Source organism: Haemorhous mexicanus, chromosome 15 (genome assembly GCF_027477595.1).
Source record: "Haemorhous mexicanus isolate bHaeMex1 chromosome 15, bHaeMex1.pri, whole genome shotgun sequence".
NCBI classification, from domain to species: Eukaryota; Metazoa; Chordata; class Aves; order Passeriformes; family Fringillidae; genus Haemorhous; species Haemorhous mexicanus.
This window is the reverse complement of record NC_082355.1, coordinates 9,485,787-9,512,210: the sequence shown is the minus strand read 5'-3', so window position 1 is coordinate 9,512,210 and position 26,424 is coordinate 9,485,787. Positions and strand designations below refer to the sequence as shown.

Genomic DNA, 26,424 nt, shown 5'->3' with positions numbered 1-26,424 from the left:
CCGGCCACCCCGACAGTGACAAGGTTGTCCTGAATATCTGATCTGAATGAGATCTCTAATTTCAGTTTGAGGCCAGTTCTGCTCCTCTCACTGCAGGCACGGCAGAAGCGATCGGTGTCCCCCCACTCCAGCCTCCTTCCAGGGAATCGCACCGAGCGCTGTGGCACCCGAGCCTCCCCGTTTCTGAGCGGTGCCCGCTTTGCCGGTACCACCCGCGGCCCCGGGCGGCTTTCGCGGCGCAGACAGCTCCCCCTCCTCCGTGGCTCTGCCTCCCCCTGCTTCCGCCGCGGGCTGCGGCTCCTCCCGCGGGCGCGGCGGGGGCGGGCCCGGCCGGCCGGAGGGGCCATGCCGGGCGGCGGGGCCGTGCTGCTGCGGCGGGCGGTGCTGGGAGCGCGGCGGGCGGCGGGCGGCGGCGGGAGCCCCGCGGCCATGGTGAGGGCCGGGAGCAGCGCGCCGGGCCGGGGGCGCGGGGCGGAGGGGAGGCACACGGACAGGCCGCGGGCTCGGGTCAGTCCCGGCCCTGTTCCCAGGGGACCGGGGGAATTGGGATCGCTCAGCCTGGAGAAGCCTCCGGGGAGACCTGGTTGGCGCCGTTCAGTACGAAGGGGCATGGGGAGAGCTGGAGAGGATTTTGGGCAAGGGCGTGGAGGGAAAGGGTAAGGGGGAATGGCTTCACACTGATAGAAGGTTAGATGGGATATCGGGAAGCAATTCTTCCCCGTGGGACTGGTGGGGCCCTGGCACTGCCAGCCCCGAGGAGCTGTGGCTCTCGCATCCCTGGGAGTGTTCATCAAGGCTGGATGGGCAGGGAGCAATGGAAGGTCACCCTGCCCATGGCAGGGGGTGGAATAAGATGGGCTTTAAAATCCCTTCCAAATCATTCTATGATTCTCCCTGTGTCCCCCTGCCATCCCACCTCATGGCTGATTATTTTATTTTTCACAATGCTAATAGTTCAACCCTCGCCCCTCAGGCATGAGAGTTAGTTCTATTTTTTTTTTTTTTTTTAACTTAATGACTGTTTTGCCTGGGCTTCCTCCTAACAACCATTATCCATCACTTGGTCAACCCCAGCACCCAACAGCCCCTGAGTGTGGGTCAGGTACCAGCACCTTGGGTGCTCGGTCAGCATTGGCACCCGGTACCCATTCCTCCTCCCCGGGCTCTGGCCATGCCCCTGACGAGCTGCTGGGGGCTGTTAGTGTGGAAACACCATTAGAGTTTTATCTTTGTCCTTGCTGCTTTCTGCTCCATTTCTGAACATCGTGATGTGTCAAGGGGCTGACTCAAGACGTGGCCTCCACAATGCGAAACGTGCTCAGTGCTCACCAAGGCCTGCAGTAAATGTGGTCTCCATATTCCTGCTAAAAACTCTGAGATCGAATTTCACACCACTGTCCTGTCTATGGCCATGTGTCAGGTGAGGTATCAGGAGAGCAACACAGTGTCCCCAGAGCTGGCACAGGACCTCTCTGGACTTTGTGTTTGAGACAGCAAAGTCCAGCAGTCCTGGACTTTGCTGTCTCAAAAAAAAACCACCACCCTCATGATTTTTTGTGCATTTGCAGTCTAATTTCATCTCGTGCCAGATAAAACAGTACATTTCAAGACAGCCTTTGGCTTTGGTGTTTTTTGTATATGCTTGAAAAATAAAGAAAGAAGAATGTAAGAAATTTATGCCTGTGATGCAGTTACAGCAATGACAAATCTGAAATTTGTGTTCTTGCAAGCCTAACATGTTTGAAGTGTAAAGAGCTTAAATTAGTTCAGTTTGGGGCCTGTAAAACCCATCTCTTGTTACATCTCTGTATCCCCCTAAACGCAAACAACAGCAGTGTTGCTGTTAGATTGATTTACTCCGTTTGGGGCTTTTTATTCTATGTTATTGGTGTAAATGTTGCTCCTTGGCCCTCGCGCATCTCAAGGCCTTGCTCAGGTCGCATTAATTGCATTAATTCCTGCTCTACTCAGACTCACAGCCCCATCTGGTGGCACCGGGGCTCGGCTGGCAGAGGTGAAACTCCTGAGCTGCTGAGCTGGTCCTCACTGCCTCCCATGTCTGAGTGAACCTCCGGATGAACCTCCGGAGCAAACCTGCCTTTCTGGAGGATCTGACAAAGCTGAGCCAGCTGCTGAAAGAAAGACTAAACCAATCTGCCTGTCACTGTACTGGGGAGAAAGGTTCTTCCCACGAAAGCATTGCATTTGTCGTGAGAGCCTGAGAGCCGTGTCTCAGAATATGTGGTCTGAGGAAGGGCTCATGCTCTTAGTCCCTGCTTTTAGAAAAGGAATCAAACCTCTTCCAAAGGCCCCTCAGAACGTTCCTCTGTGTCTGGAGCTGGCCTCCTGTGTGGTTCAGCCCCTGATTCAAATATCTAAGCAGAGTGTTAATCTGTCATGTCTGTGCTCCCAGTGGCATCAGGAGGACTCCAGTCACTTCAAGTAACACTGCTGCTCTGCAGAATCTAGTGCTTTTACCACTAGCTTAAAACTTTTTGTAATTGTGTCTGTATTGACATTTTTTTTTCTTTTGATTTAGTTACAATGATCTTTGTTCCTTGTAGAATTCCATAGCATGTGCTGTCTTAAAAGGCCATTCCCACTTTCTTAAAATAGTAAAATACGAAGTAGGTAGAGTGCAATCTCCTGTTTTTCTTCTCTCTTTTGAAATAGGTATTTCCTGATATCTTTTAGCCTTATAATTGTACATTTAGCAAATAATGTAAATCATCCTTTACTTACCAGACAGAATGGAACATTCGGAAATTAAATGTGATGTTACAGAATCTGGATAATTCAGATGACCAAGGGTACAGGTATGCTGATGTCCATCTTCATTCCTGGGAGTCTGTTGCTTTTCACTAGTTTTTTCAAAAAGCACTTGGCCAAACTTACCTGCCCAAACAGAAATGGCAGGGTTGGGCTGGATTAGGTTAAACTGGTCTGTGAAATCATAAATGGTAAGAAACTGCACAGTGAATTTTCCATATCCTCACCTTTGCACCATTCATAACCACAATTTCATCGTGTGGTTTTCTTATTGTTGTACAAAAGAGAACCTCAGCCTCACTTGTGCCATGCCTTTATTTTTTCCTTCAATAGTCCTCCCAGTCTCACTGGTTGACGACAGAGGAAAGGAATCAAGTTTTACTGGATCTCAAAGCTTCAGGCTGGTCTGAGCTGGGAGAAAGAGATGCCGTCTACAAGGAGTTCAATTTCAAAAATTTTAATCAGGTAATGATTGTTATATGCCACTTTTAATATAAAGGAAATGTAATTGCTCTAATTTCCATATGGTCTTGATGGGAAAATATTTATATTCAGAAGTTTGGGAGTATCCTGGTGGGGCCAAATCCTCTTGGTTTTGCCCTGATGATTTGCTCTCAGATTCTGATCTCATTAGGTGGAGTAAATGAATTCCATGTTGTAGTTGATAAGTAGATTTGTTCTAATATTACAGTTTCTTCATTCTAATATTCAGGTTGGGGTCAAGGTTGGGATTGTGGAATCAGACAAAGTACAAAGATTTTTTTTTTTTTTTCATTGCAGCACTCATAAATAAATGCTGGAAATACATAACTGATGGGCAGTGGGGATTATTTTTGTCAGGGAAATACGTGAAAAACATAGGTGAATATAAGAAAGAACAGAAACTTTTGGCAAGCAAGGTGGGGAAAACAGGAACGTTTCACCTTCTAAAGAGGAAGACAAAGTTCTAGTATATCCTTGATTGAGTTGTAGTAGCTGATCTTGCAGTGTCTTTGGCACACAGAGTGCACAGTGCTGGTTTTTATTTACCTCACTGGGTTTTTGTTTGGAAACAGGATCCTGGCCACATCTCACACTCACAAGAACTTGTCTCAGACACTAGTCATAAACTTGCTTTAGAAATACTGAATATATCTTGAGATCCCTGCTCGGCTGCACTCCACTGAAAATTCCCTTCTGAAGAGTCACGATATTGCTTAGAAAAAGTCACATTCCCAGAACATGCCTTTCCTTTCTGTTTTATTTCTGAGGGAGGGGTGAGCTTTTTCTTGGGAGGGAAAGAATTTCCAGGGGTTTGTTGGGATGCTGGGTTTCACCAAGCTGGTTCTTTACCTCACTGTGGAGGGGCATGACAAGCTCCAGTTTGGGGATGCTGTGGGTTTGTTGGTGTGGGTAGGGACCAGGAGCTGTGCTGTGAGCTGTTTGTAATGGCTGTGCCTAAACCCAGAACAAGAGGTTTTAGGAAACCACAGTGAGCTGGATAAACAACAATTTGTAATGCTGGCCCTTTTTTTTCTGCTGTTTCAGTAGTTGTCATATGAAGGAAAGCCCAGGCAGTAGAGAGAAGGTGGCTGAGGTGAGCTGGGAGAAAGCAAAAGAGAAAACAACTGCAGAAAAATCCAGCTCATTAGCAGGACAGTGCTGGTCCAGGGAGCACATCCAGAGCCATGAGTACATTTTTAACCTGAATGTTAATACAGAGCAAATAGAACCAAATCAGTTCATTCCAAGGGCAGCGAAGGGGAGAAGCCCATGAGAGGGAGCTCACAGGAAGCATTGGTGAGATGTGCAAGCAGCTGGGGGCTGGAGCAACCAGGAATGTGGCAGGATAGAAGTGACCCTTGGAAGAGTTGAGATTTTCTGACTTGAATATTCATGAAATGGCATCTCTGCCTGGTTGTGGTCAAAGTCTTTGTTGGTTCTGCACAAATAGAAATGAAGTTGCCCTCAAAATTATTTAAAAAGTGGTTTTGCCCACTGTAAATGAGTAACTCAGTTTGATCAGATGCCAACAGACAGGTTAGGAGACAGATCAGTGTTCTGCACCAGCAGATATCTGGAAAACACCTTGCTTTGACAAAAATTTACGAAGTTGTATTTTTTTTTTTTTGGCAGTGTAGATTTATCTTACCTACCAGCTTAGGTAGATATCCATATGTCTTCCTGATCTGAAGGTGGATGGAGCACATGCCAGTATAGGAAGTTGAGTATATTTAAATTAGCTTGTGGGTGAATGATGAACTATATGTCAATACTTCTAGTGCCTGTAGTCATGGGAGGCATACTTTTAAAAAGTGCCACTTGAATTTTTTGGAAGATATTAGAACAGTCTTTCATTCTTAGCTGCTTTCATGGATGCAAGGCAGAAATGAGAGCAGAGGCTGGGAGTTGGCTTCAAAATGAAATTTCTGCCCCCAGCTGGGAGAAAAAGCCGTGCAGGTGAGTGCTCTGGGCAGCTCTGCTTGGGTCAAGCATAGCTCTGAATATCTGAGGGCAGAATTTCCCCTGTTGATTTTTATGGATTACTGCAGTGTTCCCTTTGCAGTTGCAGAGGGCAGAAATCATTCCTGTTCTTGTGGTCCACGAGCAGGAGATCCCAAGGGCATTAGGTCCTTAGCTGGTATTAGAGAGCAGGTATTTGCCTTTCGATAAGTTAAAGCTGAAAATAAATTTAAATTATGCATGTATGCTTAATTTAATTAAATTATGCACATATACTTGTATTTATAATGACTGTTAGTAAACACTGTGTTTACTGCAACCTAGGAAACAAATGACAAAAGTGAAGCTATACCTGCCTTGTACTTTGGGAGAATTTAGTCCTGCAATGAAAAAATTGAACTTGTAGGTACAACTGCTTTCATTTCATGTAATAAATATTCTATTTACAGGATTTAAAGTGTTTAGTAAAAGTCAAAGGACTGAGAAATGTCATTTCCTCAGGATCTTCTTGCTGCCCTTTTATAGATGGTGTAAAATCAGGTGTGGAAAAAAAATCACCCCCAAAAATACACACACAAAAAAAAAAAGTAGTTGAGCTGACATGAAAAGTATTTCAAATTTATGTTTTGCAAATGATATTGGTATGATTAATGTATTCATTGCCTTTTTTTTTTAATTGCTTCTTGCAGATAATGTTCATGATGCATGGAAAATTCTGTGGCTTCAAAATCTATGCCAGGTTTACAAAGTCTATGTATGTCAACAGATGTTAAGAATATAAACACAACTTTTATTATAAAGTTGTGCAAATGTGTAGACATGAGCTTGGTTTATGTATATTATTTTCAGCATGAGAATGAAATGAAACTTCTGTGAAGCAAGAGTTATTTGGATTCCTGAAGCTTTCAGGCTGAGATTAGTTCAGTTAAAAGCTATCAGCAGTGAGCTGCCTTTTTAAGGCTGACAAGCTAATGACGCTTCTGGCTCAGGGAATTCGTTTGTAACCCAGAATTTGAAAGCACTGATGGTGTTTGTAATTCTGAGGATACATTTTCACAAAAATGGACTTTGGTGATACAATTCTCTGAAATAAGCTGGAAACCAGCCTGGGTTTTCAGCTGAAAGCTCTTGGTTGGTTTTGTTGCTGTGGATGCCCACCAAGCACCAGTTCTGGGGGACTGGATGGCATTGGCTGTATATTCCCAGTATGTCAGGCAGGCTCCTGGTGATTTGGTGTTCTGCATCTTGTATAAAATAAACTACACCAGTGGTGGGGGGAAAAATGCAATTTAGCTGTAGAGGAGAGTGCTGTGTCCAGAAGAGCTTTGCTGATGACACCCATGCCTCTGTTCCTCCATGTGCCTTGAAATTGCCCTGAGCTATTGCCACTGTGAAGTGACAGGTAGGCAGTGATGAGTTAACACTGGAGTCTTTTAGCTCCAGGACCCTCAATGGGGTGCACTTGCTCAAAACCCCTGGGTTGAGTCCCTTTTCCAAGGGAGCATGTGCTTGGCTGAAACCTCTGGCTGTGAGTGAGGTTTTGGGGTGGAGGTGGGCTTGGAGCATTCCATGGCAAGTCCCAGTTCCTGCTGTGCATCTGAGTGCTCGTTAGCCTCTACAAACCTCACATCAGGGAGCCTCTTTGGGGCCTCTCTGCCAGGCTGCAGGGCAGAGAAAAGTGGCTGGTGAGGCTTTCAGGCCATGGTGTAGCATCATGAAGTGATGTTGTCATCCATTCACATCTTTGTGCTACTGAAACAAAACAGTTTTTTTCTAGTGGAACAAGCCCTGTGCTTGCAGTCTGCTTGAATAGGATTAGGAATTGGGATAGAAAGTTAATTTGTGCCTCCAGATCATGCTGGCAACTTCTCCCAGCATTTCAGGTCAGTTCACCTTGGGAGCAGTGGTCTGGAAGAGGGGACAGGCCTGGTTTAAAGATGAGAATTTCTCCCAGTTTCATCTCAAACTCAGTCCTGGGCTGGGTGTGCAGCTGTGAAAGGCTGTGAGTGCAGGGTGCCAAGTGCTCAGTTTGGGTCCTGTATCCAGCTGCTCACTTTCCCTGAATTTGCAGAACATCTTAGATCTGAGACTTCCATGTCTCTTGTCAAACTTGGTTGGATTTGACCAGAGGGTTTAAGGGGCAACTGCCTGTGTGATTGCGTTTCCGTAGGTAATCACACCAAGGCAGCAAATGCAGTTAGGAAATTACAAAGGTGGGCAAGTTTGCTGATGGTCAGGTTCAGAATTTACAGCTGCTTTCTTTTATAGGGTAAGTTTATAATTAAGTTTGTTTTTGAAAAAAAAAAAAAAAAAGAATGTGTAGGAAGTCTCCATAAGACCTCTAACATCATTTTCTAAAATGACAGGAAATCAAATGCTCTAAGAGTTTTAAAGCTATTTCAGGTACATTTTTTGTCTTTTGGGGCAAGAGGGTGGAGGTGGAGGATGAGTCTGAGTGGAGGGGACAGTGTGGAAATGCTGTGCACTAAGAGTAGAGGCACGTGTGTCTCAGTGCAATTTGTGTCTTGGGTTTTGAGAACGTATTTAAAGATGTGCAAAAAATCTAGGAGTATTAAATAAGTTATTTTTCTCACTTTGCATTTCCTCTCCAGATTTGCTGTCTCTCTTGGTTGGAATCTGGGAGAAAAAAGTCAGACAAAGCATGTTATGGTACATGCCTTTTTTTCTCCCTCCTGGTGATGCCAATTTTTTTTCTCTTGGCTGTAGGCAGACATGCTCAGATTTGTCCCTTTAAATTGATGATCCTTGTTGTATGATCCCAGTTACACATCCAAACAAATTTGGTGGGATATGCAATACATACTCTTGATTACTTTCAATGTCAGTACTTGGTGCCAGTGCCTTCAATACAATCTGGGTCTGTTCTTCCTTTTACTTCTCCTGGCGCGTTGCTTTGTTTTTCACATTCATCAAAGGTTGGAAAACTTGGTTTTATACATATAGGCAGTGTATTTAGTTTCCACTTTATGTACTTAATCTTTTGGCTGTTTGTCTAAAATACGTCCACGCCTTGTATGTATTGAAAACGTTATATCCTTTAACTTACAATCTGCAGAGTTAAAATGAATTTTATGGTAAATATTCAGTTGTGGACCACATCTCCAGCTTTTTATATGCCACAACGGTCTTGTGGTTTTTTTTCTTCTCCATTGTCTGATAGTGAGGTAATTTTCAGTCCTCTTGAGATATTTTATTCCCAGCCAGATGCAGGCCATATATTAAAAGTAGCACCTGTGGCTAATATCACAGCAGCTTACCATAAATTTACATGGTAACTAGGATTATATCTGTCAAGACTGTTAAAAAATGTCTAGTTTTAATTTGATTTCCAGTATTGAAGAGCTCTCCAACATTTTGCTTCATAACTATATTTTAAAAGTTAAAATCACTCCATTGTTAAGTTTTATAGCACTCCCAGTGCCCATTAAGTTGATTTGTTAAATGGGGGTCAGAATAAAGCAAGTTGGCTACGGGAGGATCGGAAACCAACCCATTTGTGACAAATTTAGTCCTTGCGTGTGAATCTTCTCAGAGTCCAGGGAGTGATTGGATTCAGGTGCAGCCCATGTCAGTTGTGTTTAACCTCAAAGCCTGAGAAGCCTCAGCCCAACTGTCACTTCTACTAATCGAAAGTTGGACCTATTTTCATACATTTTTGGGGGAATTGCTATTTTTAATGTAGTAGTGCTTTGCCAGCTCCTTCTGCTAGAGTTTTGCATTTGATTGCCTGTCGACTAAAAATAAATTATTTTTTTATCCAGCAAGGTAGGTGCTGGTTTTCATATAGGCTTTCTGAAACTGCTTCATTTTCCATTATCCTTTGAGTCCTCTCCCATATGCTGTGATTTGTGCACCTGCAAAGTTATGAAAGTATTTCATAACTTTGGTAGTTATGTTGTTCACTAAATTCCCAGCGTTTATGAATACAATAACCGATTTACAATAAATCAGAATTATTTATGAGTGGGTTTACAGAGTTGGAAATATCTTTGTATCTGAAAATAATGAATTTCGGGCGCATTTGCCTGTTGACATTTTCTTTTATTAGAAACTGATAGTGAAGTTTCTGAGACTGGCAGAGGTTAATCTGCAGGCCAGAACACAGTCAGTGAACTGCATCAAGTGTCTCAAAGCAGAGCACAGTAAAAATATATGATTCCTGGATGGTCACACCTTCCTTGAGTTTATTCTTGGGATTGAGTGAGTAAATAAGAGTCTCACCTCTGAGTCGGCAGGTCAGGGTGCAGCTGTGGGACCTGGACATGATCCACCTGCCCGTGCTGCTGCCTGCCATTGCTCGTGGGACAAAGGTAGTGCAGGGTCTGGGGGAAATGAATGAGAGATTCCTTGTTTGGAAGCTTATGATTCTCCTTCCTTAGCCTTGGAGAAGGAGATGACACTGGAGCTCTGGTCAGCATGTCTGGTGTCCAGTGATTCTTCCAGCTAATTGGCGGTCAGTGGTGAGGAGTTATGCAAAAGCTTGGAGGTCTGTAGTGGTGGAAATGTGTGATCTGATTGTGTCTAAGAAGAAATGAAATCCTTGGAGCTGGGAGTTGGGAAATAAGGTATTTATTTTCTTCTCACAGCCATCATGGCCTGCCATGTACAAACCCAGAGAATCCTAGAATGGTTTGGGTTGGAAGGGATCTCAAAGCTCATCTCATTCTGTACCACTGCCATGGGCAGGGACACCTTCCACTATCCCAGGGTGCTCCCAACACCATCCAACCTGACCTTAGACAATTCCAGGGATCCAGGGGCAGCCACAGCTTCTCTGGGCAGCCTGTGCCAGGGCCTCCCCACCCTCACAGGGAGGAATTTCACTCCAATATCCGATCTATCCCTGCCCTCTGTCAGTTTGAAGCCATTCCCCCTTGTTCTGTCACTCCATGCCCTGGTAAGAAGTCCCTCCTCGTCTCTCCTGTAGCCCCTTCAGGTGATGATTCCTTCTTGTGCTGTTGACAATCCCATCTCCTCTTTGCCGGGCTGTGTGTGCAGATGCCACCACCCTTGTGTCCCACCTGCCTGTGACAAGTGCTGTCATAGTACCCACATCACCATTGTAATTTCATTGTGGCACTGCCAGTGGTGTCAGGCCATCGGAGTTATTTAAAATGTCACAATATTAATAATATTTAAATTAATATAATTATCTTTAAATTGAAGACTGATGCATGGTCATATGTCCTTCATCTCCTTCATTATGCAAAATGTCTCATCCTGTTGTGGTAGAGTTTGCATCAGTTTTTTATTTTGATTGTTTTTGTGACCTAACTGTAATTTGGCATACTCCTTTTCTTGATGAGCTAATCATATTTCTCCCTAGAATAAACCATTATTTTATTGTTTATAATTATTGGGGTGTGGTGTTTCTAATTGCTGATTTCTCCCCTCAGTAGACCTGCTCCATCTCCTTTTATGCACTCCACTGCTTAAATTCTGCCCAGCTGACCTTTGGGCTGCTCTCCAGTTGACTCCAATACAAATGCTTTTCTTAACAGATGGATTTATTATCACTCAAGTAAAAATTATTACAGCATTTGTTTTATACTTGTTGCATGCATCGATCTGAAGATGCAAAAGAAATTATTTGTCAAAATGCCTTTTGGATCTCACAAGCTGTCTTGTAGATTTGTAGCAAAAGAAGAGTTTATCTTTTTTTTTCAGCTGCACAGATTGATTGTTTTAATTAAACAGAATAAATAATGTCCTATCAGCCATATGGACAGTGCTCAAAGAGATAAACGGGAGCAAATCAATCTAATTTTAGCTACATTTTGGGCACTTTCCATCATAAAACACCTTTGAAAAATGAATGGAAAAGTCAGTGGGTTTGAATTGAGTTGAATAGCTTCATTTGGTAAAATGCAAGTATGACTGTCACTTTTGAAGAAGATGGTTACTCAGATGAATGTTTTTATCTTTTCAGTTAAGGAAAACTGGTTTCTTGAAGCTCTTTTATGCAATAACATTTATTTTTATGGGAGGACTGGAACAATGCAGGTTAAATGCAGTCCTGGTTGTTTAACCTTTTGCATCCCCTTGCTTTTGGAGCAATGCCTGCCTACAGTTTCAAACTGTAAATTGCCTTTAGCACCAGCAGCTCTCGCTTTCTCATACTCCCACAAAGGAGCGACACGCTTTGGGATATTATTCTCTGCAGCTGTAATTAAAACTGGACTCCGGCTGGCAGAATAAACTAAAATAAAACTACAACGCCCCTATTTCAGAATTAACCATTACTCACCAAAAGCACATCAAACCCACTTAGCGGACATCCGTTAATCCCGCCGTGAGCCGGTTCAGGCTTTAATGCACACTGTTTTACACGTTAAGGGGTTTGAAGTGCCGGGCCAGCGCTGACCTTTCGCATCTGCTCCTCTCGCAGTAGAAATCTCCGCTCGCCGCTCCCCGTCAGGCCGGATTAGCGTGACGAAGTGCAGCTCTTCTGCTGGCTGCAATTTCGGGTTTTGATCAGAATTATTTCTTTCACAAACAATCACGTTTGGCTAAAACGTTACATCTGCTCTGGAAAGCCACTGGCAGGGCCGTCGTTTATCAGGGCAAGGCATGTGGAGGTTTTTTTGGCCCTCTTTTATAAAGCTGCAAACCCACTTCATGTGGCTTTTTGCGGGAGAGTTTCTTTTCTTGCTCTTAGCCTTGCCCTTTATTCCTTTAGTTTTGTTTGGCTGAGATGAAAAGTCATTTTGGACTAACAAGAAGCTCGGTGTGATATCTTGGAGAGGTTTAGTGGGAACACAGTGATGAGTGGGAAGCCCTGTACTGAGTCAGCACTGCACTGTTTGGTTATTTATTGCTAAGGATGCTTTGAAGTAAAATGTTATTTATTCCTAGGATCAGAGGGAAAAGTCCTGATTACATGATCTACCATGATTTTCCTTGGACTGGGGTGAGAACAACAACAGACAGTTAAATATATGTCTGTGTATGTCCGAGGTGTCCCTGGTTGAGGGAACATTTACTCTGCTTACAGTGGGTGGGTGCTCATAGTGAGCAAAAATACTGTTAACTGTACAAGCCCAGAATGTTGGGTTTGTGCACGTCTTGTAATGCCCAATCTAACAAAACACCCAAGAATTTTACAAAGGGTTTCCCTTGGTGGGGTGCTCATATGAATTACTAAAAGAAATTTGGTGTTCACCGGAGGACTCAGAATTACTGCTTGCCTCCCCTCCTGAGCCTGTGTCTCCATTTCCAGATGGACCCATGTACAAGCAGTGTGGGTTGCCCAGAGAAACCTTTGTGTTCTGGTAAAAAAACAACCCACAAAAACTTTGCAAAATATTGCTCATCGAACATACTCTGTCACTGCCAGGCATGTGCTTGGAGCATAAGAAGGGGTCTGAAGACAGTGGATAATGTTAAATGCAGATTGAGTACCTGAATTGTTGGCAGTTAGGTGAGCCTTGTTCTAATAACACAGCTTAATATAGCTGCTTTTATCCTTTTCTCTGTGACCTGCTTCAGCCATTCTTCCAAATAGTAGAGACAGGAAATGAACCTACAGATCCCAGAGGGAACAGTGGGCATGGCAAACCAGGCAAGGGATCCGACTGTGCAGAGCTTGAAGGATACCCCATCTTGTCTGGGAAAATTCTTGGTCTGTCCTACTCTTTTTCCCCCAAATGATCTGTTGTTTCTAGACTTGAAATGTCTTATTTGCAAAATAACATTTGAATTTTATGGTGCAATATAAATTAGCAGCCTACCAGTGCTGGTCCCAGGTAAGTCTCCTCCTGAGTTCACTGCCCCTAAACTCTACTAGAAAAGATGTCCAAACATTAAAACTCGTTCTGACAGTTCAGTAGGACACCTTCAGCAGTTCAGCTGAGAGAAATGATTCCCTGACTAGATCTGACGTAAATGGTCCTTAGTTTGCTTTATTGCAGATCTCTATATCTTTTTAGCTTCTGGCTTGACCAAGAGAATGATGGGAAGACCTGTCCAAATTCCTCACATCTCCATCGTGTTTTCTCTGTTGCGTGTTTGAATTGCTGAACTTGTCTTTAAAAAAACAAATTAAACCAAATAAGCTGACGGGATAGTGGAAGATGAAATGGTCATGAGACCAACATCTTCTCTTAATCCATCAAAAAGCAAAGCCTTTCTTACCACTCTTTGATGTGTTCTTAGGATCATAAATGGCAAATATTTAGAGGATTATCAGAGGCAAGATATGATTGCCCTTGGATGCTCAGCAGAGAAGATGTTGGATATTAAACTGATAGTGTATGTAATCTTGGCCAAAAGAGCAAGGTGAATTTTGTCTGAGCATCCCTGTGTTATCAACAGCATGGATGGCATGTGAACTTCACTTTCATGTCTACAGAATGAAATCATTCCTTTGCATCTGAGTAAAAACAAACACTGGGGAAAATTGCAGAATATGTTGTTCTGCTCCAGTCAAATCTGTTTAATCCAAAATGTGGCATGATGGGATAGTGAACTTCTGTGTTCTTCTGCACCGTACCTGCACTCTGTAAAAGTCAGAGGGTTTGAGAAACTTTTAGAAGGGGAATATTTATTTAAATTAATTCTGATTTTTTCTGGTTTACGATACCTTCATGTCATGGGCTGGCACTGTGCTGTCAAGGATGATTCATTGCCCTGTGCCTTAGCAGAGGGCTCAGGTGCCTAAATTCAGAAGGTTGGAACTGGGGGCTCCCTATGCCTTGTTACTACTTAATTTTTATTGTGGTTTGTGTGATGGCTTTATTACAGTACAGCCAAGGGTTTGATTTGCTGGACCAAACATTAGTTTTAGCAAGTCAAATTATCATTGTTCTTTCAGTTGTGCAGCCAAGAGAGTTTATTATTTTAAGTGCCTGATTACTTTAGCAGGTGCTCAGTTAATGGGGACTTCACTGTGTTATTTCATGTTTTTAGGTAGGGTGCAAAAAGCTCATTTTAAAAAGTCATGTTTCTTGAAATAGCTTTTTTTTTTTTTTGTGCAGACCTCCTAAGGGCAACCTTTATATTCCATTTTTTAACACAAAGCACACAAAAATGGCTTGGGAGATGGAGAGCTGCATTGAGATTATGACATGGCTGAAGGATTTCCACCATGCTCTAATTCAGTCCTGACACCTGGGAATATTTCCCTCTTTTTTTCCCTGGAAAATGTAATTCAGAGATCTACAATTTTTAATAAATAAAATCATATTAATTAGTTCGTAAGTGCTGAAGGATCTGGGGGGAAAAAAAGGAAAAATTAAAGCATTTATTTTCTATACTTTGATATGAAATGATGCATCACAAATACCACATGACTTAGTTGCAGGTGTGGTTGGGACTTAGGGTATCTACTCATTTTGCAAAAGTTTTATGGGCAACTATCATATTTATCTACCTATAAACCAATGAAAGTATTTTGTAATATGTTTGTATTGGCATTGAAACTTTTATCACTTCCAGAAAGTTTTTATGCTGCCTTAAGACATCTCCGTCTTCTCTCTCTTCTACTCCATCAAGTCTATATTGGATATAGAAAGAAATTCTTCCCTTTGAGAGAGCTGAGGCCCTGGCACAGGTTGCCCAGAAAAGCTGTGAATGCCCCATCCCTGGAGTGTTCAAGACCAGATTGGATGGAGCTTGGAGCAGCCTGGGATAGTGGAAGATGTTCCTCCCCATGGCAGGGCATTAGAACTGGATGGTGTTTAAGGTGCCTTCCAGCCCAGAGCAGTGTGTCCTCCTGATCCTGTGGTGTCACAGCTTCAATCCTTGCTGAACAGGGAGGATGAAGCCCTGAACTCCAGTCCCTTTGCAGAGCTGCATCTCAAGCACTGTCAGAACTGTGTTGTGTCTAGTGCTGCCCTGGGTCTAGAGGGTGCTGATTAAATGCAAATTTCCCTTTGCCACAAGTGTCATGGGCTTTTCCTGGGACAGCATTCCTGGAGTTGCCTTCTGTCATCCCCTGCGGCTCTGGACATTGTAGCGGTACCTGGGTGAGACCCGTCCCCAGCGAGGCAGGGCTGTGCCTCCCAGCTCCACTCCTCTCTGCCTCCAGTTATTCTTCATGTTCCTCAAATTGGTAAATCATATGACAATAAACAGAAATACTCTCAGTGAAGAGAGAAGGGGAAACTGTTGTTTATCTGGTCAGGTGGTTTAGATTAGCAGTGATGCTGATCTGTATTATGTTACTTTAAATCATAGTGTCCCAACAGGACATAAATTATGAAGATTGTTACAGTATGTTTCATCCAATGTAAGATCAACAAATTGGAATAATTTTTTTTAATAGGAAAATCAGTGCTTTGGCAAGGTTATTGTTGAAGAATTTAATTTAACTTGAGCTTTGCTTGCATTATTTCTTAATATATAAAAACTATTTGCATAATGTATGAAGTATAAACATTTTTAGAATCAAAGGCAAGAATGCCTTTTCCAAGATTACATGGAGTGGCAAACTACTTAGAATAGATCAGTGTTTGTGCTTTTGCTGTCAGAAATGTTTGATATAGAGCTGGCAAGCTGGTTTCTTCACTGACATAATTGTAAACAAGTGTTGGGAGACAGAAACAGCATTCTTTGGAGAACATGGTGTAAAGGTTTGCACATTCTCTGCTGCACATCTAACACAGCAATGTTTACAGCTGCAATAAGAATGTAAATAGGTAACTTTTTTTAGAGTGTAAAGCAGCATTGCATTTTTGTGTGAATGATGTGTGGAGATAAGTATGGGGGATGCGAGCGGTCAGCTCTGGATTTTCAAAGAACATTGTAAATGCAGAAAAGCATTGGCAATTCAGTTGGAAATTGGCATTGTGAGTGTTTGGAGTTTTTAGTTTCAGATATTACTATGAAGATGGAAATGGCATCTCAGTCCATGCCAGAGTGTCTTTAGTATTATTCTTCCATCCTTTTCCCTCATTATTATCATTCAGAGTTAAGAGCACTGCTTTCCCCAGTCACAGGTGATGCTGTGGAATGGGAAGGTTGCCTCTGTTCACAATAGTTTGTTGCTCAAGTTATTAAAGAGGAGAAAACCAAATTTCTACTAGTGGTTCATCAGGTGTTGTTCACCTTCAGACCCTGTTGGCTGCCCATGCCAGGATGGAGAGAATAGGGAATTGTAGTACTGTACCTGATCTGTCTTGTCCATGCCTTGAGGCCTCAGCAGAGAGATGGGGGACATGAGTAACCTGAGTTTAGCTCTGTTTTGGTGCATGATTATTTCCATTCTTAATTACTGTCCTGCTGTTCATAGATTGATGTTAAAAAGGGGAAAGACATGGGAAGATGTTCACCTGATTGTGTTGTATATGAATCCAGACACAGAGAAAAAGGAGGAGGAAAATATCTAATGCCATGTGGATCCAGTGTCCCTGAGGGTGGTTCAGGCAGATTGATGATGCCAACAGGGAAGAATCCCAATATTGGGATTCCTGTGGTTTTGGGAATGGGTGCCTGTCCTTCTGTGCTGCCATCAGCTTCCTAAACACTAATTAGATTCCTCTTTTTGTGTTTTAACTATGTTGTCATTTTCAGATAAAGAGGGTAGCTTTGTGACATGATTTATGAATATTTATACAATAAAAGTATTTATATGATAAAAGTGATGGAGTAGATAGAATGAAAATAAAACAAAGTCCAATTTTTTCCTGAGAGCACAAGAGAAAATGTTGTGAGAGCCCTCATGACTAGCAGCTGACTTGCAGTATCTTGAGCTTTTTCCTTTTATCTGCTGGCTTTTAGCTCACTGTTAGGTAGTAATGTCAGCTGGATATGTGAAAGCTTCTGGAGTTTGGGAGTGAACTTTAATGATTGATTTTATTGTTACACTTGTCAAGCTCTAAGGAGAATACCTGCTGTATCCTGGGTACTTTTTACTCAGGTGAGTGGAGAGCAAATGTGCAAAGTGTAGTCATCTCCTGTGTGTCACTGTAACCTGAGTAATTCATTAATTTCCCACTGATAAATGGTACAGATGCAGCCTGGGAGGTGGAGGAAGGGAAGACAGGTAGCCCTCGTGCTGCAGAAGGTCAGGGTTAATGCTACCTCCAGCGTTATAATGACAGATGGGAGGCAGAAACCTTAATGTACTTGTGATTAGCACATGCTTTCCTTGGCTGCGCGTCCAGAGGATTTAAGAAGCCCAAGTGCACGCTTCAGTTTAAAACAAACAAACAACAAAAAAAGTGTGCATGGTTATGTCGTTGAGCCTTTCAGCTGTTTTGCTTAAATATCTCCACTTGGAGTCAAGTACTGTCAGCTGCTTTCTTCTGGAGATGCACGGGGTGATCCATCACGGGGGACTTGCGGTGGGTGATGTATGAGCACAGCACGACGACCTGTGAGCCTTTGATGTATAACTCATCAAGATAATGTTGGCAAGCATTGTACAAAAGCAGCCTGTTTAAAAAGTATTAAGATGAATGGATTCCTTGCTTAAGAAGTGTGAAAGGAAGAATAATAGCAGATTAGCTCCGGGATCCCGCGGTTCTCCCAGAGCTGTGCAGCGCTCAGCGGGGCAGAGGAGCGCATGGAATTTCATCTTTCCTCCCAGTTCTGACAGCAAAGTGTCTGGCCCTGGTTTTCCCATTCTCAGGCAACAAAAGTAACATTAAGTCTTATTTTGTGATAGTTTCAAGAGCAGCTTGACCAGTCACAAAACATCATGAGACAGCTGAATTTTTTTATAGTTTACCTTGGGTTTTTTTCACTTCTTTAGGTTAGCTTGTTTTTCTAAGAGTAGCCCTGATTTTTATCTCATGGAGGCATATTAGGGCTGCTAGTATTTAAGAAACATTTTAAATGTGATGTTGTGACTGAAACACCATTAGTTTTTAGTTCCTTCTTTCATGATCTTAAAAGATGTGAAGGGAAGAGATGTACCAGCACACCCAGGCATCTTGTCTGTGCAGGATTGCTTCACCCCTTACTTATATTGCACTTCATAGTTTGTTGCAGGGACTCTGCACCCTGCCACCCCTTGGGTGTTGTGGTCTACATGTGGAGTTCCCTGAATGTCTGGATACTATTTTAGCCCAAATGTTCTAAAAGGGTTAGGTTAAAAATGTGTCTAATATGCCTATTACTAGAAAACCAGAATACTTCATAATATTTACTACATCAGAGTCTCTTTTAGTACTTTTTAATGGCTTCTAGAAAATGCACAAAACCCTTCTTTCTCCAGTCTTTTTATTTTTGAGGGAAAAACCAGAAAAAGTTCTCATCTGGGGCTGAGGGACTGCACTTCCCTGTTCTTAATAGAGTGAAAGTCAAGACTGTGTTGGGTCTCACTGTCATGAGTGAAGTGGTTGTCCCACTTTCATCAAGAAATGTGTGATGGTCTGATAAACTCTGCCCACCAGTGCAGTCTTGACAATGATCTTGCACTGCAGACTGCATAATAATTTTCATTATTTTTAATTAAATTTGAAGAAGTGCAGACTCCTGTTCAAATTAGGGTTGGTTGTGTTGCCGGAATGCGGTAATTACTTTAATTGATCACAAGATAGTTTCCTTGATCACCAATTAGACCAAATTACCGATCAAGTTTCAAGACGTGAAGAAATGTCCAAACTGATTTTGTGTAATAGTGTTTTCATATCTAATCAAACGTAAAGATCTTTTCCTTCCAGAGCCAGTTGTATTTTTCCAAAGAAAGGTTAAGGCTCTACAAATATAAAGGTGATTAATAAACAATAGTGTTCCAATTCATTTAATTAGTAAAGGAAGTATTTAAGACCTTAAAAGAGATTGTGTTGGTGAAATTGCTCAGTAGAACCATAGGTCATTTTTTTGTGAGAGCTACACTTTGTGTGTAATTAAAGTAAACTGAAATGCAAGGACTAAGTTGCTGTGGTTAATGTGCAATGAGGGAGAACGTTTCTGAGTGGAGCAGGACATGCACGAAGGTGGGCAGGCTTCATCCTTCACTGTGACACTGGATTGCCCTGGTTGGGACAGTTGTGGGCAGCTGGAGCAACAAGCAGCAGGATGTGTCCTGGGGAGAGTCCTCTGTGCTGGAATTTATTCCTTTTCATGAGCTGGCCAGCCTCAAGTTGAGCAGTCTTTGGTAGGATGAACAGTTTTGTGACCAATGTCCATTTTATCCAGTTGGAGACTCTTCTCTCTGTGGGGAGGGGGCAGTGGGATGTCATGTTGTTGCACTGACTGGGAGGATTTGGTGGTCTGCTGATGAGGAAGATTTGTCATCTGAACTGTGGAAGAAGGTCTATAGAGCAAATTAATTTTTTAGAGTAATTTGCTTGTCTAATTCTCTCCGTATGCTTTCGTTGGAGCAATGATTATTGTCTCACTATCAGTGACTGTTTGCGGTGTGACCTGGGTCTGTACATGGGCGGGTGAGTTCCTGGGATGAACAGACACCAATAGAGCATACACAAACCTGATAGGGGGTTTTTAAAATTTATTTTTATTTTTTCCCTGGCAGTTTGTTTCTGTACAGGAAATTTGGTTTCAGACACATCACTGTTTTAAACTTTTGAGGATATATCTGTGTATAGATTGCTGTGTTGGAAATAGCATTCTTATTAAGACCCTGGACACTCTAAAAACATTTAAATCATCACTATTAATGGAGAAGTTTTCCAAATCATTGCTAACATCTGATGCACAACTTGCAGCTTTCTACTTCAAAGCATGCTGCTGAAACATGGGCAAACTTTTAAAAGTAATTGTTCACTCAAAGTAAAACTAAACCGAGCAAGAGCTTCAAGGGAAGTTAGATTCTCCTGAATTTTGGAAAGCTCTTGGGTCAAAGAAAAAAAGCTTTTTAATTGCTGACAGTTTGGTGATTTCCAAATGACAAACCTCATTGGAATGATTTTCTCTGATTATAACGTTTGCATTCATTTGACTGGCAAAGCGACCAGCAAAGTCATTCTTCATCCAGGCACCAATTCTTTTTTTTTTTTCCTTAAAGGTTTTTGCAATTTGTGAGAGGGAAAAAGACTTGAAACTATTATCAACCATTATATGTTATTCATTGACCACATGTTTGTTTGAAATGGTCATCACTTGGTGGAATGTGGGCTATATACATTCTCTTCCATAAATTAGCACTAAAAACCTACCTAAATCAGGTATGGCTTTGTAGAGCTTGTTGTATTATAATCTGAACCAGACTGTAATGTGGATGTCCCTCCAGCTTTGCATGTTAATTCAGGTCCTGAACCCGATGGATGGAGCTTGGTATGAAAAAAGCCTGCTGCTGAGAGGCGTCCTGCTCATGCTCCCAGCCCCTTTGGGCCCCACTGCATAATTACAGTCTTGATTTGCATGGATGTTCTAATTTTCTTTACAGTGCAGTGATTTGCTCCTAAGTATTTTGGCAAGTGCCTGCTATTATTTTCCTTTTAAGCCTCTGATAAAACCTGTGTCCTGGGGGAGCATGTAGGGACAGAGGATTGGAAAACCTCTTTTAACCCATTTAAAGGGAAAATATGTCTCATTAAGCAGAGGGGCAGGCCCACCTGCTGCCTTTTTCTCCTCAGTAAAATAAATAGCAGAATGGTTAAATGGAGGGATGGGTTTCTGGAAGCAGTGTTGGTCATACAGTGGCATGGTGCTTAATTTGAAATGGCATATTTCTAAGATGCAGTTGGGCATGGGGGAATTGGGATGGATATTTAAAATCCCTGCTGATGCCAGAGGTAAAATCACTGCTGTCATGCAATAGCTTTGAGTTCTGGGCTACATCACATTGAGCAGGCTGATTTACCAGGGTCTGCAGGGGATCATTTCAGCTATTTTGAGAATGCACCAGTGGCATGAGAAATTCAAATGCTTCTTTAGCACACACAAACGCAAGGTGCAGCCATCTGGGGCATCTTGAGGAGATTTTGAGATTTTGGAGTGAATCTTGCCAATCCACTGCCAATCCAGTATTTTCCTCTTTGCTCTCTCTTTCCCTAGGCTTTTGGATTTATGACACGTGTTGCTCTGCAAGCAGAGAAGATGAATCACCACCCGGAATGGTTTAATGTCTACAGCAAGGTAACATGTTCACCAGCTCTAGTTACTCACACAGCAGTGGAGTTAAGGAGACCAAACCACTGGCCCATTCTCTCTGCCTTTATTTGTAGCTTGTCTACAAGGTAAGGGAATGGGAAGTGTCTCTATAAAGAGATTTGAGGTTTTAAAGAGATGCTGAGATTTGCAGTGGTGAGGAATCAAGAATTAAGCTCTTTGTGCCTGCTGCCAGCTACATGGTTGGGGCCTGTGTTTTCACTTCTCTGGCTGAGATCTAAAACTAAAACAGAAGCCTTTAAACTCTTATTTAGCCAACCTGAATAAATTACTGTTTTAAAGCTACTCACCAGCTCTCATTCCTGTGCAGCAGGTCAGGAACTGAGCAGTGTAGGGTAGCAGACTGTTGGTACCGAAATGGGAGCCTGGCAGTCTCAGTTCAGATTTGATTTTTTAGAAATTGTAGGCTCCTATGTCTCAACATAGCAGCTTATAAAATTTGTTTATAATATTACCTAACTGATGGTGGTCTCATATTTACAAGGGTTACAAGGATTACTGCAGCCCTCGAATGAAAGGTGCTGTGTGAAGGGAGAAATTATTGCTCTCCCTTCAGTTTTATTTTCTAATACTTCTCATTGCATTGTATCACATTGTTTGTTGTAGCATTTAGTGAATTTATGGCAATCCCACTAAAAATATGCCAAAAGAAAGGACATGTGGACAAGCAGTCTGCAGCTCAGACCACCACCCTCAGAGCAGGACATCCCCCCTCTCCTTGTAGCTGACGCTCCCAGCAGAGACTTTTCCTCATCAGCCCTTCATGTCACCCTGTTAAGGGGACATGAAATGATCACTGGAAAAAAAACTAATCACCCACTCTTCCTGGTTTTCTTGGATTTCTAGAATATTCAGATTTTGCCTCTTTTTTCCTTTTGAGTCTTCCTAAAATCTCAGTTGAAGGCAAGACAAAATAATGCCCAACTTGTCATCTGGCTCAGTCTAAACAGATCTGTGAGGCAGCTGTCACCTATACTTTTCTTTTTTTTCATTAATCTGCAGCAAGCTTAAGAATTTTTTCACCTTTGGGGTGCTGATTCTTAACAAAATATGAGCCCCCGATCCAGCTCTTGGCAGCTTGGTCACTTTCCCGGGTTCTTCATGAAACTGATCCATGGAATTTAAATGTAAAGAGTGAATGATTTAATCAGATACCTCTTCTTGGATGAAACCCAAGAATACAAAGCCTGTGTTATTCTGCAAAAGGGCTCATCTGGTGAGATTCCAGGCTCTGTAAAGCCTCCTCACCTACAGCATCTTCTGGTTTACATGAGCAGGGAGGGTCCAGCTTGGTGCTTGCCAGGAGCGCCAAGTAAAACCAGCTTACTGTGGAGACACACCAGGTTCCCAATGAACTGCTGTTCTGCCTGCGTGTCGGAGATCAAAATGCCTTTGCAACCTCTTTCTTTTCCTTTGTGACAGGTTCAGATAACTCTGATTTCCCATGACTGCGGTGGGCTGACCAAGAGAGACGTGAAGCTGGCTCAGTTTATTGACAAAGCTGCTGCCTCAGTTTAACCAGGATATAAATATATAAATAGCTTTAATACAGTGTTCACCTATATTTTGTTTTTAAATTGTATCTCTCTTTCCTTGTAATCCTGATTTCCGAAACTCATAGAGGGAAGATACTTTGTCAGAGGAGTGGCTGTGCTTTTCTGACCTTCAGTACCTTAGTCTTGAGACTCCTTTTAATGCCTGTGCTTGTCCTTTCCCATTGTCCTTTCCCATTCCCTGGCTCTGCAGGAGGGTGAAGTGGATAAACCAGCAATAAATAAGCTTTGAACAATCCTTTTTTAGAAACTAAACTGTGCTGGAATGAAACCAGGAGGCCACCCATGTGTGTTGGTGTTCCCCAAGCTCACAGGGACTGGTGGCAGCTGCCATATGAGCTTCCCCCCTGCCTGGCCACTTCCCTTCTATGGCTTTGTACATCTCTGCACTTCAAACAGTGTAAGTGCAGCCTGGCCAGGTCAGTCCCCTCTCACTTGGTACCATCATCTTTGCCAGTGACCAGTGACAAGTGCAAGGACACTGGGGAGAGCAGTGCAAGCTACTGCTGATGTGTCCTTGGAGTTGCAGCTCAACTGGTAGGAACAGCTGTATCCAGAGTCGCTGCTTGAGAGCCTTTCCCTGTCTGAGAGTAGAATCACATAACCACAGACTGGTTTGGGTTGGAAGGAGCCTTAAAGCTCATCTCATTTCAACCCCCTGCTGTGGGCAGGGTCACCTTCCACTAGACCAGTTTGCTCCAAGCCTCCTCCGGGCTGGCTTGGACACTCCCAGGAGCAGGACTGGATCTTGGAGTTGCTGAAAACTTTGGCGCCGGTACTGCAAATGCAGAATGTCCCGGTGAGCTCCCAGCTCCCACACCATTAAATGAAACCTGTGCTTAAGTGCTTGGCCAGGTCAGTGCTCAGCTCCCTGCAGGATTGAGCCACTGTTGGTATTGTAATGCTCCAGTACCTGCTGGATCAGGCTGGGGATGGCTTGGCCAAGTGCCTGGAGCACTGGCCAGGGCTGCCGGCGGTGAAGGAAGCGGCATTAGCAGGATTCTTGCTAAGCTGGGCTTGACTGAAGCTATGCTCACCCCCTTTTTTTTTCATAGCTAGAATCACTCGTTGCAATCATTGTTGCAGGAGTTGCAGATCTCACTGACAACGTTTAAAATAGTTCCTTCCGTGGTTTGAATGTCTTTGTTTTTATCCTATGATCCTCCCCAAGACAGATTTCCAGTGCCGGCAGGGAGATTTCATCCTGCTTAAAGCTTGCAGGAGGGCCTCTCCCCCTGCAGTGCCCCTGCTGGGTGTCCCCAGCGTGCTCTGTCATGCCCTGCCAGCAGCTCCGGGTGCGGCGCTGCCGGGAGATTGACACCTCCCAAATGCCGGAGTGCATTGCTCAGATGACACCGGCGGCACAGCTACCAGCTACCGAGAAGGGAGATGCACCACTGCCAAAATCTATGTCGGGGCTCCGTGCGAGGTGTGTGGTCTCTCAGATATTTTGGGATGCAAAATGCCGTGAGTTGCCCCTCAAGTGACTGAGTCGATAAAATGAGAAAGATATTTTTTGTAAATCCTTAGCAAACACACGTCACGTGCTAATTGGTCACACACAGGAAGGAAGATGTTGGGGTTTATTGTCAGTAACCCTGCTTGGGATATCAAGTTAATTCCTAAAAAGACCCAAATTCAAACTACGTGCTCAGCTGTTCTTTTCTCACAAGTGCCTCTCCCCAGTGAAGTGGAGGATTTCCCTGATATGGTTTGAAAATGGTCGCTGTTGTGAAGAGCGAATAAAACTAAAACAAACAACCAGGCTGTGATGTCTCCTGTTAGTGGTGGGGAAGTGAAATGAGCTTCACCCAAAGTTTTGACAACATCTGTAATGAAGTGTGTAAAGTCTCTTGTTCAGAATTGATGTATAACGCGTGGGCTTTGAATAAAACCAATAAAATCAAATTCCTCCTTTGTAATTTGTTTCTTTATTATTGTATATATGTGACAAAGCTGTTTGGTTTGAAGACAAATTTAAGATAAATAATATTTAGTTACTGGGAGGTCTTTGGTTTAGAATATTGATATTTATTTACATACTCAGAGGAAAAAAATCCCCATCAACTAATTCTGCTCAGAGAGCTGCACTGTCTGGCTATGGCACAAAGCTGTGCTGGGGATGTTGAGAATCTTGACCAGCAAAGAGGCAAAAATACTCAGGAATGAGAAGGATGAAGCTTTGAAATTAAGCTTTGAAATGCTTCGTTTTATGGTCTGTGCTTGTTTAGCCATAATTTTAGTCATTTAGGCATAACGTAGTAATTTCTTGATAACTTCTGGGGTATCCAACAGACCTGTAAGCAAGGTGAGCATTGCTGTGAAATGTAAATAATAATATAAAAATAGGTCATGGGGAAGGGATACACAGTGTCCATGAGCTGGAATTTCACAGCAAACTTGGACAGCAAGGATTTAGTGGTAGGCACTGGTTTGGGGCCAGGAAACTGAGCCTAAGGCTCCTCTTGAGAAGAGCATAATTTGCTCTGCTCTGAGCAAAAGTAGCCAGTGTACAAGGTTTGGGCCTTTCCCAGGTGGTGGCATGGCTGGAGCTGTGCTGCTCTGTGAAGATAGGGCTCAAAAATGGGCTGCCCCAAATGCAGCTTTGCTGTGCTGGCTTCTCCTCCCAGGCAGCTTGATACCTGCTCCCCAAAGCCCACAGAGTTGCACCCCAAGGCTGAGTGTTGCTGCTCCTGCAGTCACCTTTCCCTGTTTGCTTCCAGGTTCAGATCACCAGTCACCGGGTTAAATATTCCCCTGGAGTGCTAGGGTGTTTTTTTCTTTAAGGCTGATTGTGGCTTGAAATATTTGGATAATGCATCAGAAACAGCCTTCTTGCTGGCAGCTCCCCTGTGCTGAGACTGATGTAACTTACTGTGTCACCCCCACCAACCTTGACAATGGTGTATGGGAAACACTGTCCCTGGGACACCCTCCAGTAGTGCTCTGTGGCCACAGGAAATTAAAAAGCAAAAACTTAAGGCTGAGAGAGCAGAGCAGGAGAGATGCCTGCAGTCCGCTGTGTGTTGGGATCACTGCTTGGCTCCTGTGAGGCTGTAGGTCAGAGCTTCACAGCACTAGCTCTGAAACAGGGCCAGAGAATAATCCTTTTCTTTCCCCACAGTGGGAGCTCAGGTCCAGTAAACTGCAAAAATCATATTGAAATGGGAGGCAGTGGCATCAGATGTGCTATGGGGCTCTGGGAATGGGGTTCCACAGCTCTGCAGGAGCACATTAGAAAGCAAAATGTGTGAGTTATGGCTCAGTCTGGCTGCAGCAGCATTCCTCCTCCTTCTCCTCCTCCTGGCTGCCCAGACTGATGCTGGAGTGGCTGAAGAAGAGGTGGGTTCTGTTCATTAACGTCTCACCTTGGACAGTTTGGACATGAGAAGGCTGATGAGGACCTGCCCTCACCCAGCCAGCTCTCCAGGCTGGAAGGATGGATTGATGTGGTTAATTTTAACATGTGCAGGACACATCCCTGGCTCCAGGATGGGGCTGGAGGGATCACAGCATCCCTTGGACATGTCTGGGCTGCTGTGCTGGTCATCTCTGCCTCTTCACTGGCCTTGTCTGGGGCCTTGGGGGTTCAGCAGAGTAAAACCACAGGGTGGATCCC

At 43.3% G+C, this 26,424-nt stretch overlaps 1 protein-coding gene across 2 annotated transcripts; it reads left to right on the top strand.

Annotated features, from left to right (window-relative positions):
* Nucleotides 1-339: 339 nt before the first annotated feature.
* On the top strand, nucleotides 340-24,713 carry PCBD2 (pterin-4 alpha-carbinolamine dehydratase 2). Of its 2 annotated transcripts, none has more exons than XM_059860116.1 (4): nucleotides 340-432; nucleotides 3,103-3,234; nucleotides 21,139-21,219; nucleotides 22,675-24,713. In XM_059860116.1, exons 1-4 carry the CDS (start codon nucleotides 346-348, stop codon nucleotides 22,768-22,770), a joined length of 396 nt encoding a protein of 131 aa, XP_059716099.1. In that variant the 5' UTR covers nucleotides 340-345; the 3' UTR covers nucleotides 22,771-24,713. The 2 variants fall into 2 exon arrangements, with proteins under 2 accessions (XP_059716099.1, XP_059716100.1); XM_059860117.1 differs by lacking the exon at nucleotides 340-432 and adding an exon at nucleotides 1,281-1,420.
* Nucleotides 24,714-26,424: the final 1,711 nt, after the last annotated feature.